This window comes from Theobroma cacao, chromosome 4 (genome assembly GCF_000208745.1).
Source record: "Theobroma cacao cultivar B97-61/B2 chromosome 4, Criollo_cocoa_genome_V2, whole genome shotgun sequence".
Lineage (NCBI taxonomy): Eukaryota > Viridiplantae > Streptophyta > Magnoliopsida > Malvales > Malvaceae > Theobroma > Theobroma cacao.
Window position 1 is genome coordinate 20,136,628 of NC_030853.1, and position 20,735 is coordinate 20,157,362.

The following is a 20,735-nucleotide window of genomic DNA, read 5'->3' on the forward strand; positions in this document are numbered from 1 at the left end:
ATGCATAGCCTAGGAATACGCACTCCATTACCCTCGCATCAAGTTTACCATGTTTGATGTGATTGCAATTCTAAACTATATCCCACAAAGTAACGCAGACTTATCAAAGGTAACATTCTAACTCACCAAAAACTTAAGAGACTTACGATCAGTACACCACAACTGATAACCTTTCACCTTAAATGCATAGCCTAGGAATATGTACTTCGTTACCCTCACATCAAGTTTACCATCACCTATATGAGCATCAATCAGACAACCAAACACTCTTAATATAGAGTAATCAACGGGCTTACCAGACCAAACTTCCTCAAGAGTTTTAAATTCCAATTATAGTTGATGGAGATCGATTTACCAAGTAGCAAGCTATGTTGATAGCTTCTGTGTAGAATATTTTGCGTAGGACAACATTAGAGAGCATGCATTTTGCTCTCTCCAGAAGTGTTCTCTTCATCTACTATGCAAGAATGTTTCTTTGTGGTATTTTAACTACAGTGCGATAGTTAACGATTCTCTCATTCTTGCAGAACAGACTAAACTCACCTTTGCAAAATTTCAAACCATTTTTTATTGCAAAGCTCTCAATTTTTTCCCAATCTACCTTTCGATCAATACCTTCCAATGCAAAAAAGTGGTTAACACATCACTTTTAGCCTTCAGAAAATACGTCTACACCTTTCTTGAAAAAACATCAATAAAGGTCCACATGTATAATGATCCACCTTGTGATGCCATCGGAAAAGGACCCCACTAATTTGAATGGATGTAGTTTACTATACTCTTGGTTCAATGAGTAGTAGTGCTCAATTTCACTTTATATTGTTTGCCATAAATGTAGTGCTCACAGAAATCTAGCTTTTTGTTTTTTGACTACACAATAAACCACGTTTACTCAATTTTGTCATCCCTCTCTCGCACATATAACCTAATCTTATATGCCATAAACATGTAACATCATCATCAAGATCATTAGATGAGACTACAAAAATAGTTCCAGTGACTATGTTTCCCACTAGACGATAAAGGTCATCGTATAACTTGCCATTCATGATAATTAAGGCTTCTTTAGATACCTTTAGGACAACATCTTGGCCACCTTATTTGTAGTCCTTTTTATCTAACAAACTCAAGGATATCAAATTCTTTTTCATGTTAAGGACATGTTTCACCTTAAGTGTCCTTACCATACCATCAAATATCTTGATCCAAATTATGCCAATACAAACAACTAAGAGAGAGAAACCATAACTTAATTGTACAATGCCCATATAAACAAATTGATACGTTGTAAACTAATCACGCTTGGGACATATGTGGAAGCAACAAGTCGAATACAAGATCAATGTATCCATTAGGTTACCATTGGTAATTATAAGAACACTATTAACTTTCTCAAAAGTATCAAAGTAATCTTTAACCACATTTACAGTATTCTCAGACTTGTTGATCTTTTCATCACCCTTGAATTTGATACAGTCTTGATGGAAGTGCTTTTACCACAATTTCAGCAAGTTTTTCCTTTTCCTCTAGATTTACTTTTTCTGTCAAGCCCTTTTCTCTATTATTTCCTTTATTCACAATCAAGCCTTCTGCTTGATTTTCATTTCGATACCACCAATTTTCTTCTTGAATTTCTTGGAATTTAAAAATACCCTTATATCTTTAAGAGTGACTATCTCTTGGTCATATAACATGATATCCACAAAATTTTCATTCAATGGAGGCAAAAAACATAAAAGAATTAAGGCAAGGTCTTCATCATCAATTTTAACATCGAAAATTCTTTAAATCAAGAATAAATCTATTAAATTCATCAATATAAGTATTAACAGATGTCTTTTACACATCTTGAAAGTATACAATCTTTGCTTCATAGAAAGCTAATTCATTAGAGATTTGATTATATAAATACTCTTAAGTTGAAGCCACACTATAACAGCAGATTCTTCATTCTTGACTTCTTTTAACACTTCATTAGACAAAGCTAGAAAAACAACACTATGTGCTTTTTCTATAAGATTATCTTTCTCACCATTAGATAGATTCAGGGGAAGATGGTCTTTTCTTTTTAGTGCCTTCAACAATTCTTGTTGCATTAGCAATACACGCATCTTAACACACCACTGGCTGGAATCATTTCTTCGATTAAGCTTTTCAATTTCATACTTGGTCGACAAAGTTACCATTGCAAGATTTAGATTGACTCAAGACCTTCAAGCTCTAATATTAGTTTGTTGTGAAAATTGCAGAATAATCTCAATAGAGTTGCCCAAAATCTTACCCAATAAATAGAATAAAGAAAGATAGAAATCAAGCGCACCCACAAGATCACAAGAATTTACGTAGTTTGATCTTTTAATGAACTACGTCCATGGGCACAACAACAGAGAATGATCCACTAAGAGAAAAATCAAGAGAGTATAAAACAGTCTTAAACTCATAACCCTTATCCCATGTACACTCAAATTACTCTCTCTAAATTTAGGTGTTCAGTATTCTTTAACCCCATAAAATCCTTTTATAAGGTCAAGTCAATAACCTTATCTTAATATAATTAGGATATGTTATGCTAGTCTAGTTAGATTTAGAGATTTGCTCAACAAGATATACTAGTTTAACTAAAATTAAACTATCCTAGTTAAACAACAATTCAAGACTATCATAACAGTATCTCTTTAACTTATAACTACTTGTAAAAACATCATTAAAAATTGATTGCAAGCTTTTCCTTTTCGTTAGAGTATTGAAATGCTAAAAAAAAGAGAGAGAAAAAAAAGTAGAGAATATGCAAGCTACATTGAAACTAAAACAAAATAGATTTTTATAGAAAAACAACTTAGAATATTATCTTCTGTTTATACTTTTCAAAAAAAAAATGTTATCTTCTGTTTAAAGGGATTTAAGTAAAGGTTCGAACGCTCATTCCCTCTTGTACCTCATTTTATATGGTCTCATTATGCTAGGGATTAGTTCAATGCTGGTATATTTGTATCATGCTTAATTAAACAAAGGTTTTGAAAACGATTCTAAGTAAAGCAGCAAGCTTCGTGAATGTGTATATAGTTTTAGATTTGGGAATACGTATTTAAAATATCTTGTTGATAATTAACTCTTACAAAAACCTCACTCTTGTTAACAATGAAATAGCTAGTAACATTGTATTTTCATATGATTCGGATCTTAATCATTTCAAGCTAATACAATACATTATATATTAATTCGAGTTTTAATTGTTTCAAATTTTAGATTACTAAAATTTGGGTATTTATTTACAAATATAGGTTGGGTTGGGTTAAATTTAGGACTAAATCATTTAAGTCAAATCAATTTTTGCTATTTTTATGTCGTATCAATTAATTTATTTACTCAATATATGCTATTTCTTACCATGTACTTTCTTCCTTCACATCTGTTGTATAAAGAACATGGGCGATATTGAAAGTAATTAGCAAATTTAAAACTAAAATAGGATCATACTTACTAGAAGTTCCATATTTCCTTTTCTTCCTACTAATTACGCGTTAAAGAAAGTTGAGTTGGTTTCTTACTCTTGGCCTATTGTAAAAGTCCACTTGTTATGGTTGAAAAAGATGAACAATAAATAGTATTATATATTAAGATTTGTAACAGCGACAAGCTGCCTAGACTTTTATGTTTTTGCTCAGCACAAGCTGCAAGGACTTGGTCCAACCTCAAAGCAAGTCCATTCCCCACCCATTATAACTAGACATCCTGGCCTACCTTAAGTCAGGTGCAGAAGCAAGTTCCCACTACTGTTAAATTTTACTATTAAATACATAGCAGATTTTGCTTTCCACCTACCACTGCTGGTCTTTGCTTAGAAGCCTCTCCATTTTCTTTCTTCGTATTCAAACCAAGCAAAGGTGAGGCCTAGATCATAAATTTTCACTGTATGAGATTTTTTTGAACGAAGTTAGGGACAATTAAGTTATTCAAATTTTCATTTTAAAATCATTGTAATGTTAAAAATGAATTATTTATAAGATTAAGATCCAACATCACTTATTTGTCAAGATAGAAACTTATCAATTAAGTTAATCTCTGGGTAGTCAAAATAAGAGGTTTTTCCGCTCAGTAAAAAAAACTAAAGTCTAATTTTCCAATCTGGTAGCCAGCATTCAACCTTCCTAGTTCAGAGCTTTAGACTTCCAAAGACGACCCAAGTCAATAGGTCAAGTAAATGTCACCGTGCAAAGCACGACGGTCTCCACTTTGCACCATCATCCAACCACACGATGACGCGTCAGCATCCTGTGGAGCATCAGTACCACATCATGTCGCGGTTGATGACCAAATCCAGAAATAGCATTCCCCTACTGTAATATAAACCATCAATTTATTGTCGAAGCCGAGCTTAAAATTCAGCAATTAAACCGCTCACTTTGGGCTCGTTCGTTTCTTAACTATTCTTTTCCATGGCGAGGTCTCTTCTTATCGTAAGCCTCGCCCTGCAGAACCCTTCATTTTCACCTGTACCAGTCAACTTCCTCTTTGCTATTCTATCAGTTTTCTCTGTATTTTCGATCACGGTATTCCTTTGTGCTTCACACAAAAACAGGGGATTTCAAAGGCAGAAAAATAATGAAGAAAGCATGTCAAGTGAAAGGAAGCTGCTGTCAAAGATGAACAGCAACCTTGGAAGTAAAGCTCAGCTGATGGTGAAGATGATTTCTTGGAGAAAACGGCAGGCAGAGGAGGAAGAAGATTATAACGGAAGTGATGAAGCTGTTTGGAGGAAGACAATTATCATGGGAGAACGTTGTCGTCCATTGGATTTTTCAGGGAAGATTTTGTATGATTCTCAAGGAAATCTTCTACCAGCCGATTCTACTTAAGGAGATAACAGAGTTCAAGTTATTCCTTCGGGAAAATGTTAGAGTTTCTTGAGATTTATAACAACATTTTATCCACCATCGGTGTATAGTTATCTGATATTACTGACTCTGTAAATACTGTCTTGTGGCAGATGCGGTTCATACAGGGTGTTGTTATTTTGTGTTATATTGTTGCTGTTCTATTTTGTAAATCATACTGTGCTCGCCATATTGAGTGGATTGTGTTTAGTGGGAGGGCTTAAGGCAACTGCATGATGCATTGCCATTTGTGATTAGGTCGGCCGTTGTTGGTTGGTTTGTATTCTGGAGGTTATGCGCAGGTCTTTTTGTTCTTTTCGACATCAGATTATCAATCATAGTCTGGTACCAAAATGGGCAGCAAGTGTGCAGCTATATTTAGTAATGAAATCTTGCTTCTTTTTTTTTTAAAGGTGCACTTGTTAATGCTATTATATTAAATAATATTTCACTAAACTAGCAAATACATTAATAATCGATTATTTCATTTATTTTTTTTAAAAAAAGTACCTTACCAAATACTTTTATATCACTCCATAACAAAAATAAGAAAAAAAAAAGGAAAAGAAATTCAAACTTCGATTAGATTAACCTCTACGAAGGTTACAATAGTTAATTCAAATTTTAGATTGTCAATTTTCAATTTTACGGCATCCCCTCTGAGTCCCTTGATGCTCAACCCATATTAATGTCATGCTTGTGGGTGTATTTATAAAGGGCTAAAGCATTAGTTAGAATCATGTGTAAAAAAAATGTGTAATATTTAATTTTATTATATTTTGATAAAAAAGAGAAAACAACTTTGATTATTTGAGTGTAGAAGATACATGTAATCACATTGAGATTGCATGCACACGAAATCAGGTCAAGTTTTGAGAAAACACGGATATTTTCTTTGTGTGTAAGTATACACATGGATTAGGTGCAAGTATTATTTTTTGCCTAGATTTTATATCAATTTCACTATAGTTACTAAAAATTTTTCATTCGATTGAACAAAAAATCACATTGAGATTGAACCAAATACTCAAAAAATCCAAATTCTTTTTCTTATTTATTAAATAATATAATTTAGTAGTATAAGAAATACATTGTGCACATGCTTAAAAACTATCTACCCATATATTTTTTTATTAAATTGAATCTCTTCGCATTGGTTAAAGGGTAAATGAAAAACAACCGTTACATTATATTTAAATTACCACTTCCCAAGAGGCTTGAATTAATTTAAAAGTTTTGACTTCTTGGATTTGAATCTTGGCGTAGAAGGGGTGAGAACTTTTGGGATTGGTTACTCCTTATTGCATAGTGTAAAATCCGATTAACCTTCATATGTCATATTGTTGAATATATTATTCACGGGATGAAATTTGTCACTTGATAAAACAGATAAAGAGAATAAGTTAAAAGAATAGCGCGTCAAATTTGATATTTAAGTATATATAAGGAATACTTAAAGAAAAACTTAGAAAACAGTAAAAAAGATAGTCTGCTTACAAGGTTAGCAAGCTTGGTTATCCAGATGCTTTGATCTTGTAAGCAACCTAGATGTTTATGATCTCAATTGCTTAAGAGAAAAGCAATTATCTCTTATTACTTAACCCATTAATTAAGTATATTTATTGATGCTTTAAATATAAAAATTGTAAAAATGTCAAACATTAGTATATTTATTACTATATTATTACCATACTAGTCCTAAACAACAGTCGAAGTGTTTGACACTATTCTGTTCTTGTATCCACACGAACACAATCCTTTTTGGGTTAATAGTTTGAAGACTTTTTGAGTTCTTTGGCTTTTATTTTCATTTTGCCCTTTTGGAATTTTCTTTTGCCAACCCTTTTGGTCTTTAATTTGAAGACCTCTTAGGCCCTTTTCGGACGTATAATATTGTGGTTTCTATTTTTTTATTGGAGTTACACCTATTGGTGTTTTTTTAAGCATCATAGTTTATTTTGAATGATCTCTATATATCACTTTTTAGTTTATAAATTTTATCTAAGGTTCTCATTTGCTTCAAGGTATCATTTCCTTTTTCACAAATTTCTTTTTATTTTCTAAACTTTCCAAATGGCTCAAGTCCCTTGTCACGACTCAAATTCCGAGCCATGACCAGCGCATGGACCCAATGGACGTAGTCCATTAAGTCCAAGCAAGCCTATTTATATGACCTGTTCACCATTCCATCAAAAGTTACTAAGTTATATTTCATAACTTTGAATCAAAAAAATACTAAGCATTGCCAACTCATAGTGGCATACCAATCAAAATGTACATATATTGTCAAAACATGCAATTTAATAATTTACATCACTTATACATATTTACAACAAAATGACTCTGGGCTTCCAGCGGAGTGACCACAGTGAAGGTGTAGCTACTGAATGCCATTGATACCTACCAAAGATACAAATCTACAAAGACACCTCCATCTAGTTACCGGCTGCCTCTTGATCTGAAAACATGAAGTTAAAAACGGTGAGTATAAACCCAGTGAGTGAACAGGAAGGGAACAAGCAAACAATAAGGAATGTTTAACGAAATCATGATGCATTCATTTTTCAAAACAATGCAATTTGTTTTAGTTCTTATTAAAAACCCCTCATGTAAACCCCACATGAGTAAATCACTTTATGAAAAAGGTCCATGCTCAACAAAGGATTTGGAGAGTGAAAACTTTAATAACATTCATGCATATCAAGTCAGATAAACGACGAGTCCTCGCTGCAGCGGAAAGGCATTCTCGCTGCAGCAAAGTTTGGATTCAAGTTATTAGCCAAACAAGGGTTTCTCAATTGACCGAGGGTTTCTCACTAAACCTCCTCATTTCAAACTTAACTAATTAATTCCTTAATGTTAGAAGTCCATGCTCAACTATGGTACCAAAAAAGTGAAAAATAGGATAGTAACCGAACAAAATAAGGAACAAAACAGAAAGTTTTTCGCTGCAGCGAGATTCATTCTCACTGTAGAGAAATTTCTACCATAAAACAAAAAGTTTCTTGCTGCAATGAGAAGCTACAGTAACTTTCTCACTGTAGTGAGAATGCATTCTCGCTGCAGCGAGATTCCAGCCAGCATTACCCCTCCAAACCTGAGAGTTTCTCACTACAGCGAGATTCATTCTCACTGCAGCGAAAACAGGACACCAACAACAACTTTTGATTCTCTTAAAGATAGGCCATTTAGCTGCAAAGACCAGCTCAACTTAAACATGCCTAGAAATTTTCAAAGTTCAACATGCAAGATTTCAAATGCATTTCATCCATAAACCATATTCATGAACTTTCTATAACACACACATTTACATATACATACATCGTCATCATGTGTGCACTCCCTACTCGCACACTCTGTCATCATCACATGTGCACTCTCTACTCGCACACTCCATCATCATCATGTGTGCACTCCCTACTCACACACTTCAACATCACCACCCAACATCATTCATCAATACATAGCACATATTCATAAGATATATACATACATACCAACATAATATAAAGCATATGGATTCATCCTTATACACATCTCACAATTCACAATATCAAAAACATTTAATCAAGGCTTATTCCCTAGCTCACATTTGCAAAGAAAAGTTGGATAAAATCATTCAAATATCTTGTGCAAACACATTCGCATTCCCAAAACAAGTTTGAAATGCAAGTCCACTCACCAATATTTCGTTGAACCTTTAGTCGATTCTAACTTCCCTAATGGTCCAAATGGGACGGTGGGGCTTCGTTGGAACTTATCATGCACAACAACATCACCATTAACCCAACTTGACATTAATACTATTCCAAAACTATTTTCTAAATTGGGTTCTACTAGTCATTCTTAACTAGTTTCCAACTACCATTAAATGGCTATTGTTTACAATACTCTAATCACACTTAAATGAATAACAATCCCAACAAATAAACTCTCACAAATCTGATTACTAGACATTCTCAACACTTAAAACTCAACTCCAATTTACTACTCACGTTGATAGCCTTGTAACTTTGAAATTCTTTCAAAAAAATTTTCAATCTATTATGGGAGTTCTCTCTTTCTCTCTCTAACCTAGCTAGTGAGAGAAAGCATGGAAGTAGGATTTTTCAAGGGTTTTAAAGTGAGAGTGGAAGAGCACAAGGGTTTATGAAAGGGTGCACCAAAAGCATGAAAAATAGAGCTATTTTGAGGGAGGTTATGGTGGTTCATATCAAGCTTCCATGGAGGTTGGAAGCAACATGAAAGAGAAGAAGGAAGAAGAAGAACAAGAAGCTGCTGGAAAATGGGAGAAGAAGTTGTTGGAAGAAAGAGATATTTATAGCCCAAGCTTATCCACTCCATTTAAATTACCAAAATGCCCTCACAAGTCAACTTGTTTTCCTCCAATCCTTTATGCAATCTTTTTGCTCCTTTGACACTAGGACAAGGTTCATATTGGTCTAGAAATGCTCGGGTTCATGAAAACTTAAAAATTTTTAGCCGAGGTAAGAAATGACCATTTTGCCCCTACCGTGAAAATCATCACCATTTTTATTTCCTTCGTCATTTTACCCATATTTAATCATCCATTTATGCCTTAGGCTTATTTAGGCCTTAATATTGTTTAAAACTTACTTTTAGGGGCTTTCTAAGGAAATAACGAAATTACCCCTAGCCCGTGTTATTGCGTCTATGCCTAGTTACGAGCCCATAGAGGTCGAGGTCTCACATCCCCATTGGGAGTTGAACTCATGAAGATATATTTCCTTTTCCATTTTATACACGCATCATTCAAATAAAGATTCAAATGTAGCACTTTTCCTATCCATTTCTTGAACTCTGTATGTCTTCATAGATTCATGATAACGACTCTAAATTCTTCCATTATTCAAAATTTCATATTGGATTAAATGTTATTATTTGAGTGCTTTAAAATCATTTTAAACAATGATTTTAACAATGAGATCATTTTTCAGCAAGCAACAGTAATTTTTGTGAACCATTTAAGATTTTATTCTGAGTGACATAGAAATTAAAGTGCCATGTTACAAAAACTACATAGAAAGACCAAGTACAACTTCTAACCTCACATACTTGAATATATTACATTGGACACTGTTATTTTTTATACTACAGATAGCATGGTGATTAGAATTGTACGATAGCAGAAGCATGATATAGTTGGAGAGCTACATCGAACAAGGTACACTTAGATGGTAGCAACAGGTATAGAGGATTCAATCCAAACACCATGACCTTCAGAAAAAGCATGGCAAACAGGAATTCCAGGCTTGGTACCAAGCAAGCTAAATGCAGTATGTTTAGGGCTCCAAGCTGAAGTATCCATGTGGCAAACAATGAGAGCATCCACTTTATCTCCATTGTCACCAACTAGCGGGACTTTGAAAATCTTGGTCTCAGTGGCATCGTAATGGCACATGTAAATTGCGTAAAGGTATTGCAAGGGATGACATGCCACTTTCTTTGGAGACTCAATCTCTCGAGGAGGTTCCAAAATTGTGTAACTCTGCAATATTGGGGTTGTCATCGTCGGGTGGCTTGTGCTTATTAACTTGAAATTAGCCTCCCCGAAAGCATTCTTCAAAAATTCAAGCATGGATTCTGAAGAGGTAGAGCAGATTTTGGTCTCCCCTTTGGCTGGTTCAATTTCACATCTTCTAAGTGTATCTTTGATGGCTTTGCCTTTGGGTGACTCAGGAGAGACTGAGAAGAATTGGAGAATTTTGGAGGTTTCTGATGATGAAAAAGGGATAGAATCAGCCATTTCTCTAGGTAAAAAACCAGGATAAAGAGAAGGGTTTCTGATGGAAAAGAAGGTGCTTAGTTTCCTCCCTACATGGAAAGCACGTACGTCATCTATGGTGAACACGCCTACCTCTTCACTTCCAATGTCATCATCCCCGTGATTTTCCATGCTGTGATGCTCCATCATCTTGGAAGATGGTTGAGACAAACTCTTTTCCTCAGCTTGATCGTCTATATAACCAGGTTTATATTTGCTTCCAAGATCTGTAATGTAAGACCTCAAGGAAGAACTCTTTTCGGCAGTTTCATCTGCTACATAACCCGGTTTATATTTATTTTCAAGGCGTGTGATGTAAGACGATTGGAAAGAACTCTTCTCCTTAGCTTCATCCACTCCATAACCAGGTTTATATCTGCTTTCAAGACGTGCAATCTTTTCCTCTGCTTCATCGACTACATAACCAGCTTTATATTTGCTTTCAAGGCGTGCAATGTAAGACGATGGAGAAGAACTCTTTTTCTCGATTTCATCCACTCCATAACCTGGCTTATATTTGCTCTCAAGGCATGCAATCTTTTCATCAACTTCATCTACAACATAACCAGGTTTATATTTGCTTTCGAGGTGAGCAATGTAAGAAGATGGAGAAGAACTCTTTCCTTCAGTTTCATCCACTCCATAATCTGGTTTATATTTGCTTTCGAGGCGTGCAATCTTTTCATCAGTTTCATATACAACATAACTAGGTTTATATTTGCTTTCGAGGCGCGCGATGTACGACGACAAAGAAGAAGTCTTTCCCTCCTCTTCATCGCAATGTTTTTCTTTCAGATCTTTGACTGCATCGCCATGGTCACACTGTATATATAGGAATTTCAAAGCACGCATAGAGTTAGATAAAATCAAAAGACCAATAAACTTCAGCAAATAGTAAAAACTTTTGGTTGTCTTAGAAATATGCTTAACCAGAAACTAAACTAAAAATTACCGTTAAAAGCAGAAGACACAATAGAAGGACTGAATAAATGAACCGAAGAACCATCTCTTTTTCTTCTTGTCTCTAACAAGAACCTTCTATTAGTGATTTTGAGGGTGAGGTTGAACTACTTCAAGTCCACAAAGCCTTTTATAAGCAATTGAGCATGGTAGTAGAGGCTCTCGTTTTTTATTTTGATTTTTGCTCAGTCAAATCAACTAAATTCATTAAAAATTAAGAAGAAATTACAATGGAAAGGATTCCCCAAGGAGAAGACCTGGGAGCAAAAAAAGCCAACTGTTGTGGCTGAAACGAAAAGAAGAAGAAAGACATAGCAGCTGGAAATTATGCCACATAGTAGGCGAAAAGGGTAAAACTCATTTGTTATTTGTCGATGTCAATCTTTTTCCATCCCTCTCTACAGCTCATTCATTTAAAATTTTGGGTGAAACTTGCACGCCATATGCTGTACATGAGGCGTGTCATGGCTTTCAATTTTCTTCTTCTTATATAAAAATGTAGCCACTAGGTCTATTAAATTGTATAATTATATAAATAGCTCTATACTAATATTATATTAATTAAATTATATAAAATTTAAATAAAATAATAGTAATAATATATTTTTTGATTTCTAATAAGTAGTTAGATTTGTTTTCCTTTGTATAAAATAGATAAATTGTTTAGTATTTTAATAAAATTAGCATCAAAACTCAAAAGTATCATCTTATAGAGGTCGAGCATCCAAGATAAACGCCAATATTGAAAACTAACTAATGTGATGATTTTATCAATTGGCTAAGCACACAAATAAGCCATTGAGCTATACTAAGAAAATTAATTTAGTTTTTATTTTTTTTTTACTTTCAAATATATCCCTAAATTTTTATTTTGAGTCAAATAAGTCTCTTACATTAACTATTGACTAACAAAAGTTAGTCAATGCTACATCATCTTTCACGTGGCATGTTGACATGTCAAGCCTAGCTCTATTATATACTTGCCATGTCATTCATGTATTTGATAGCATGTCTGCATACTTGGATGCCTCGAAAAATCGTTAAAAGTCGGTATCGTACCTAGTGGTACAATTAAGTCGATTAAAACCTCGAACTAGTTTGAATAGAGATTTTAGGATGTATTTGAGAGTTATTGAACCTTAGAATATTTTAATATGATGATTCGGAGTTCGATGATTAATTTAGAGTCAAATTAGGAATATTCATAACGTAGCGGCAAAATGGTCATTTTGCCACCCGAGGGCAAAATTGGAATGTTGGATGAAATTTTTGACCAAGTTTGACTAGTTGGAACATAATTTGAATTTTAGAAGTGAAAATTTTCAATTTTGACATTTTTTCTAACATAAGGGCAAAACGGTCATTTTATGTGTCCACGGGGACGTAATTGGAATTGTTGGAATTTTGCACCACCATAACACTTGTCAAGCCCATGAATTTCACCTATTATCATTTTATACTTTAGATAATTAAGAAATTACATGTGGTGGTGAGCAAATGCTTAATTGTTTAAGTTTTAAGCATGGACCAATTACATGGTGACACGTGACAAAGTTTAATCCTTTTATAATTCCCTTTAAAAACCAACACACACTCCTCCCATTTCACTCTTCATGGCCGGCCAAAGCAAAGAACAAAGAGAAAATAATAAGAGCAAACCCTAGAGAAGAAAATCCAAGAGAAATTTGTTGAATTTCAAGGAACAAAACAATCAAAGGTAAGATTTTTCAATTTTAGCTTAAGATTTACCTTACCCATGCTTTCTTTTTCATTTTCTATGGATGAAACACAAGTTTCCATGAAGGAATACATGCTGGCCGAACTTAGGGAGAGAGGTTTTGATGGTGGATTTTGCTAGATTTCATGATATCTTAGTGTTTTTAGTTGTTTGATGATGTTTGGCATGAAAAACAAGTAAGAAAATCACATGCCCTTCAACAACCCTCTTTGGCCGAATTTTATGGGTAACATGTTGATGATGGATTTTGTTGTATTTCAAGTTATTTAGCTCATAATTGATGACTTATGATATCGAATAACGAAATCGGAATGAATTTCGATTACGGTGAATTAAGTCACAATTAGGCTAATTGAGGTACTTAGGTGTATTTGGAATTTTGGAAGTGAAATGAATATATTTGAAGTTGAATCGAATGTTTTGGTTAATTCAACAGTGTATAGTTCGAGTTAGGTCGAATACAAATTCAGTCCGATCATAATTGAACCCACATAGAACACCGTCTTTAAGTGATTATTCGAACAATTCTCATTCAATTTCATGCATTCATATAGAGCCTGAAATAGTTTTATAACAGTTTGGCACGAATATATTGAATTACATGTCATGTATTATGTATAGGTAGTGAGCCCTCTAATAAGAGTAAAGATTTGTACCCGAGGACCAAGAATAGAAGTACTCCAAACTCCCGCTATTGTGAGTAACAGAATTTCATCTTAACTATCTAAAGTTGTTTTTACTCGTTTTTATGTTTTAAAGAATAATGAGTTTAAATGGTAAATTATTATGTTTTAAAATTGAACTGTTGGTTAAATGAAATGAGTTTTATAACTTGTTTTGAAATTGAATACTAGTTTTGAAAATTGAGTAAGTGGAGACTATTTACTCGTGTTTTGATATATGGTTTGAATTGGTGGCTTATCACAATGTGATGGCATAAATGGCTGGATTTGTGTTTTGTGTGGAATAAATAAACTGTTTTGTTTTGCCGTGACATAGGCTAGGTAATATCATATTAGCCATGTCATATTGCTGAAATTTTTATTGATTTGGTGGGATAATTGATTAGCTTATTGCAGTGGGCAGGTTTCCGTGGACCAGCCTATTAGAGGGGCACAGTAAACCCTATTATATTTTACCTTAGTATGAGAGGCGCAGAGGGTATCTCCTAAGGTATATTTAGAGTTCACTTCACGCCGAACCACCACGTGAGGGTGAAACTCAACCAATGCCAAGGAACGGCTACTTTTTTAAACGTAAAAACATGTTTTATGTGTATATATCGTTTTAACAGCCTTGGTGAACTCGGTTGGATGCTCGGGTCAAGTTTTAAGAAAGTCATAAGCCTTACTGATTGTTTGTGATGAAATGTAATTATTTTATATGAATGAAATGAGTTTTGAATGTTATGAATTATATTATGATGGGATGATTTAACTGTCTCCATTTACTCGGCTTTAGATATTATAGATGAATTTTGGTTACTCACTGGGTTTATAAAAACTCACCCCTTCTTTTCACCCATTTCAGGCTCAGGACAGTCTGTAGACAACCGATTTTGTCGAGGATTGCTTTTGGATCTGTATATTTAAAAATCGAAGGTCTACAATCTTGCATATTTTCGGTTATATTGGGGCCCACATGTCATTGTAGAATATTTTGTATACCTGGCTACGTGTGCCACTATATGTATGAATTTATTTTGCTTTTACACTACAAAAATTATTTACGCAGAGTTCTATAAATATTGTTTTATAAGAAAATATAATATTTTATTTAGTTTGATTAGCCAAAATTTCATTTTAAATGGATGATTTAGATTACTAAAATTATTTTTAGATAAGAAATGTATATTTTTCGATCGTATGCTATATTTTTACCAGGTTTCAAAATGTTTGGGTAAAAATGACCAAAATACCCATGTGTGGCAGAAATTATTTTTTATTTGTTTTGATTTAAAAATGGTTTATATTCCCTTAAAACATGATATTGAGTAATTATTACTCACAGGGGAGATGTAAACTGATGCGAGAGCCTTGCAAGGTTTCGATTGACATTCCGAGTAATGAATGTCTATTGAGATATCGCGACGGATGTCACGGGCTCGAAAGGAGTACTGAGTCGTGACATGATGTGTCATTTTGATGACATTAATGCCACGTGATAGATGATGTGACATAAAAAATTATTGATTGGGAATTGGATTTTTTTTCCTTTTTACCCATCTAAATGTCCAAAAATTATTAGTATTATTTTTTAATTGATTACTATTTTCTCAATTTAATCCATCTTTCCTAACAAAAAAAACCTTCACTTTCTTCAACATTCCCTAAACCCAACGTATTAAAATGTCCTCTTTTAAAATTTGTTCTTTGGGTAGTCTTGAATTTTCAAAAATTGTGAAAGATGTGGAGAGAAAATTTACTATTGTTAGTAAATAAAATTCAACACTATCAGATTTCTCTTACAGATTTTAAGAAAGACAAGAGTATCGGATTTCTCTTACAGATTCTAAGGAAGAGAAGAGAAATATTTGACTTTCTTTTAGAGATTCTAGGAAAGAAAAGGGCATATTTCCTTACAAATTCTAGGAAAGAAAAAAAAAAGAAGGATTTAACTTTCTTTTATTGTGGAACAATATTGTATGTCTTTGCTAGTTTCAGTATTATAAAAATGTTGTGTGTCCTACTTTTACTTTTCCTCTTCTCAAAATTTTTTTGGGTAGTTTCAGATTTCTCTACACCAATTTTCAGTCAAGTAACAATGACCTCAATCAAACTGAAAAAGTTGGATTAGGTTTTCTTTTTTTGTTAGGAAGGATGATTTTAATTAAGAAGATGGTAATCAGTTAAGAAATGTTGGTAATCAATTTGAAACAATTAGATTTGTTTTAATTTTTTGTCTTAAATCTCTAATAAAAAATTTTTGGACATTTGGAAACCCAATTCCAAGTCAATAATTTTTTATGTCACGTCATTTGCCATGTGGCATTAATGTCATCAAAATTACACGTTAACATGTTACATGATAGATAACGTGGTATCCAAAATTTTTATTGTATTGTTGGCTAATGAAAGTTAGCTAACAATTAGTGAGAGAAACTTATTTGACTTAAAAAAAATTAAAAAGTTTATTTGAACGCAATAAAAAGTAGAAATTAAATTGACTTTTATGATATAATTCAAGGAATTATTTGAGTATTTAACTTTATCCAATTCAGTGAAAATAACCTCTGGCGGTAGTTATAGCTTAAGTTATATGTGGATTGATGGTGAGAGTTTGAAGGAGAAAGTGGAAAAGTATGCACCGCTGTTGTATGAAATATGAGTGAAGCCGACGTTTCTTACTTTTGGGCACTATCAATTGTTTTATGCATAAGCTTTTGCTTCTCTCTTTCCTTTTTGCTCCCTTTTTCCTTCTGTTTTCTTACTTTGATTCGCTTTTTTATTGTTTGAAAGACGATGAGCCAATAATTTTAGGTTTGTGAATGAAGAGAATGTAAAACTTTGAAGTTGGAGTCTAAAATTACGTTTGGACCAAAAATACTAGTTTTTTGTATTTGAAATATTTAAAGATCTGTTAGTGTATAAAGTCAGTCTATGTTGGTTCAACTGCCTCCCAAATTGAAATAAAAAATGACGAAGAAAATATGAGTAAACATTAGAATTATGACTTATTATATTATTTTAGTCACTTAACCTTAATATATAACATTTTGATCCTCAATGTATATAAATGTTATTATTGTAATTACTCAACCATTAAAAGGTAACAAATTTTCAGATGATATTTCATATCACCATTCACATCAATATATTGTTTTACTAGTAATCACGATCACATTGGCAAGAATTTTTAACCAAAAAAATTTATTTCTTTTTTAAAAATATTTTTTTATGAAAAAAATCTCTAAATATTATTTTTAACATTAGTGATCAAAATGTTATCTTTCAAAATTAAATAATCAAAATATTTAAATATTAAAAAATTAAGTGATAAAAAAATTGACTCTTATTCTATGCTCTATTATTCTAAGATATCCATAGCAATAGCAAGTTGCATGAAATAGACCTCAAAAGTCTTTGTTTATATGCTTTGAGTGAATCTATTTAAATGGATGCCAATAGAAGGATCCAAGGTTTTTGGGTGAGGTTATCGATAATTATTTAACATCATGCTTATCCTCTTTCCCTTTCCAACTTGATCACAAAATATATTATCTCCCTTTCATAAACGTTTGATTCAATATTCCCCATATATTTTATAAAATCATACTAATGGTTCTCGTTATCCTATCTTTTTCTACTTTATTTGTTTTTGCCATGTACTGACGTTATCTGTGGTTTTGTATATTCCTATTTTGACACTTTAGTATCGTCTAGGGAAGACTATGATCTATTTTGTAGCAAAAATTTGTATGTATAATTAAATATTAATTATTTAGAATTATAATTTCTTTAAAAAAAATCACAAAAAGGTTGTATATTATAACATTTTGCTTGGATTTTATCTCATGCAGAGAGTAGCATAGGGGCCCATTGAAAGTGGTTTCCATTTGCTAATGTCTGCTGATGAATTAATCCATCCGCAAAAGGCCAGATGTCATGATTTGAGGAAGCAAAGGTCACCGGTGTTTGGTGGACGTCATCCCTTCAGTTGAGCTCACACAAGATAAGAGTGAACTGGAATGGGAGAATGATGCGTTGCGCTCGCTCGATAACAAAAGCGTTCTAACAGCTCCTCCCCCCTCCCCTTGTCATTGCCCCTTACCCTCTTAGAATTATAATTTCTTTAGAATTATAACACACAAAAAAATCACTCTTAGACAATATTCTCATAGTTTTCATATCGGCAGTTAGTAATACGCTTATCAATACTAATTATACAAGGCTATTTAATTGTTAATAATTGTGACATGTAGTTATTATAAGCATATTAAGAAAAATAGAATAAGTGCTGAATGTAAAGTCAAACCTGATTCTTATTCCATTATTAGTATGTATGAGTGTGCTTATTTGTGTGTGTGTGTGTTACCAAAAATTTTCATTAAAATTGTAGCATGCATTAGTTTATAAAATTAGCCTATCTATATATGTTAATTGGAAGACTGCCTAAGAAATTATTAATGGTCACATCACATTATACTATAATAAGATGATCCCATTAATTGCAAGTGGTATGAGATGGAAAAGTCTTCGTTTATCTATTTTTGACTAAAAAAGAGTCTTTATTTATTTATTTTTTAATTAGTCTATTTATGCTTGCGTATAACACTAAACACTCCATACAAAATTAACTTCAAATTAATGCTAGTCACAGAATTCAATGATTTTCTTTTTCTGTTTCTTTATTTGCTTTAGGTTGGATGAAATCTTACGGCTTAGTTGATCTATTACTTCTTAGGTTTATGTAGGTTTGCAATTCTTTTGTTCTTTGGATCTGCCTCCCATGAGCGCTCAAGGAAAAAAATTAAAGAAAATCAATACCAATGAACATGATAATTAGAAATGCCTTTGGGTCAAGTTGAGTCGGCCAAATTCAATTGATACCTCTAAAAATTAGATTCTATTTTAGACTTGACTCACTCACATCTATTCATTTAAATTTGTTCAATTAAATTTATTATTAAAATATTTAAAAGTATTTTATTTTAATATTTTTAATTATATTTAAAAATATTTTATATTAATATTTAATATTTTGATAAATATTAATATAATAATGTCTCAAATCGAATCCAATCAAATCCAAATATCAAATTTCTCGCACATAGATGGACTAGATCAGGTCAAGTCCATGGACTTGGCCAGCCATCCGAACCATGGATAGGTCTAATGATAATGATATGATTACAATATCATTTAAAGAATTGCAAGTGCAATAGCTAACAAATGAAAAATGCCTTATAAGAATGATGACTAAGTAATGTATTCTTTTATTGATCAAATGGATGTGATATTCAATTATTATTTTTATTTTGAAAGGCATGATGTCACGACTCGGAACTCCCATTGGGCTCGTGACAACCGTCGCGACATCCCGATAGGCACTCATTACCCCGAATGCCGATCGGAACCTCGCAAGGCTTAGCATCAGCTTCCGCATCTCCCCGGTGAGCGACAGTTATTAAATCTCGCATTTCAAGAAAACATAAGTTGTTTTCAACTGAAAACAATAAAATATTATTTTCTAGCTCACAGGGGCATTTTCGTCATTTTTTCTTCGAAAACACCAAAACCCGTCAAAAACATGGTGTAAAAGCTAAATATGTTCATACATACTTTAAATCAAATAACTAAAGTATAAAATTACTTTTACAATGACACGTGGGCTCTCAACTGACCAAGAAGGTGTAGGGCTACGAACCCTTACTTTCTAAGATGCACTCCGAAATTAATTCCTATCTTAATCAACTATCAACAAACTGTCTTGAGCCTAAAAAATAGATAGGAAGAGGGGTGAGATTAAATAATCCCAGTGAGTAAACAATTACCATCAAAAGCATCTAAAGCTGAGTAGATGGAGACAATATAAAAACGTTATATCTCAATAATGTTCATAACACAAAATTCGTTTCAATCTATACCAAACAATTTCTTTTCATCAAAATTTCCCGGCTTATGAATTTCTTAAACTTGGCCCCTGCCAGAATCATTCTCGCGGGTACCTTCGTCAAGGTATCCCACTGAAACCGCCAAGGCTGTTCAATGACCCATACCAATAAACATGTTTTCACATCTAACACACAGCCGTTCCTTGGCGTTGGCTGAGTCTCACTCTCACGTGGTGGCTTGAACATGAGGTGCACTCAAATCATACCTCAGGAGATACTTCACCCAACATCTCCCCCCCGGAGGTAAGTATATAATTGGGTTACCGTGCCCCTCTCATAAGCAATCCATGGAAACCCCCACTACTGCAGTGACCGTTTAATATACCACCAGACCCATAAAAATTCCAATAGCATAATATGGCAAATAAAATGTAATTCAGTCTACCGAGACCAATCCAAAACTACTCATATATTTCATGCCAACCCCAAAAATTTAGCCATCATGCTACCATAGTGTCATAAGCCACAATTTCAATAACATATAAAATCATAAATTTCAACACAGTCTCCATATACTCAATTTTTCCAAAATAATATTTGATTTCAAAACCAATATAAATCTCATTTTTATTAAAAAACATTTTAATTAGAAAACATAATATTTTATAATTTAAGCTCACCATTCAATAAAAGCATCAAACAAGTATAATAACTCTAGATATTTAAGACGATAAGTTGTCCACTCACAGTTCTAGGAGTCGATATACTCCTAACCCCAGTCTTCAAGCACAATCTCTGTACTTTTACCAGTGTAATTTGCTCACC

The 20,735-nt window shown here is 33.1% G+C and overlaps 2 protein-coding genes across 2 annotated transcripts; one reads left to right on the plus strand and one right to left on the minus strand.

Moving 5' to 3' along the window:
• Nucleotides 4,366–5,280, plus strand: LOC18601915. Its single transcript, XM_007033009.2, has one exon. It carries the CDS (start codon nt 4,437–4,439, stop codon nt 4,854–4,856), a length of 420 nt encoding a protein of 139 aa, XP_007033071.1. The 5' UTR covers nt 4,366–4,436; the 3' UTR covers nt 4,857–5,280.
• LOC18601917 lies at nt 9,877–11,745 on the minus strand. Its single transcript, XM_007033011.2, has 2 exons — nt 11,612–11,745; nt 9,877–11,481 (listed from the first exon to the last, which is right to left on the minus strand). The coding sequence occupies exons 1-2, from the start codon at nt 11,663–11,665 to the stop codon at nt 10,066–10,068; spliced, it is 1,470 nt and encodes a 489-aa protein (XP_007033073.2). The 5' UTR covers nt 11,666–11,745; the 3' UTR covers nt 9,877–10,065.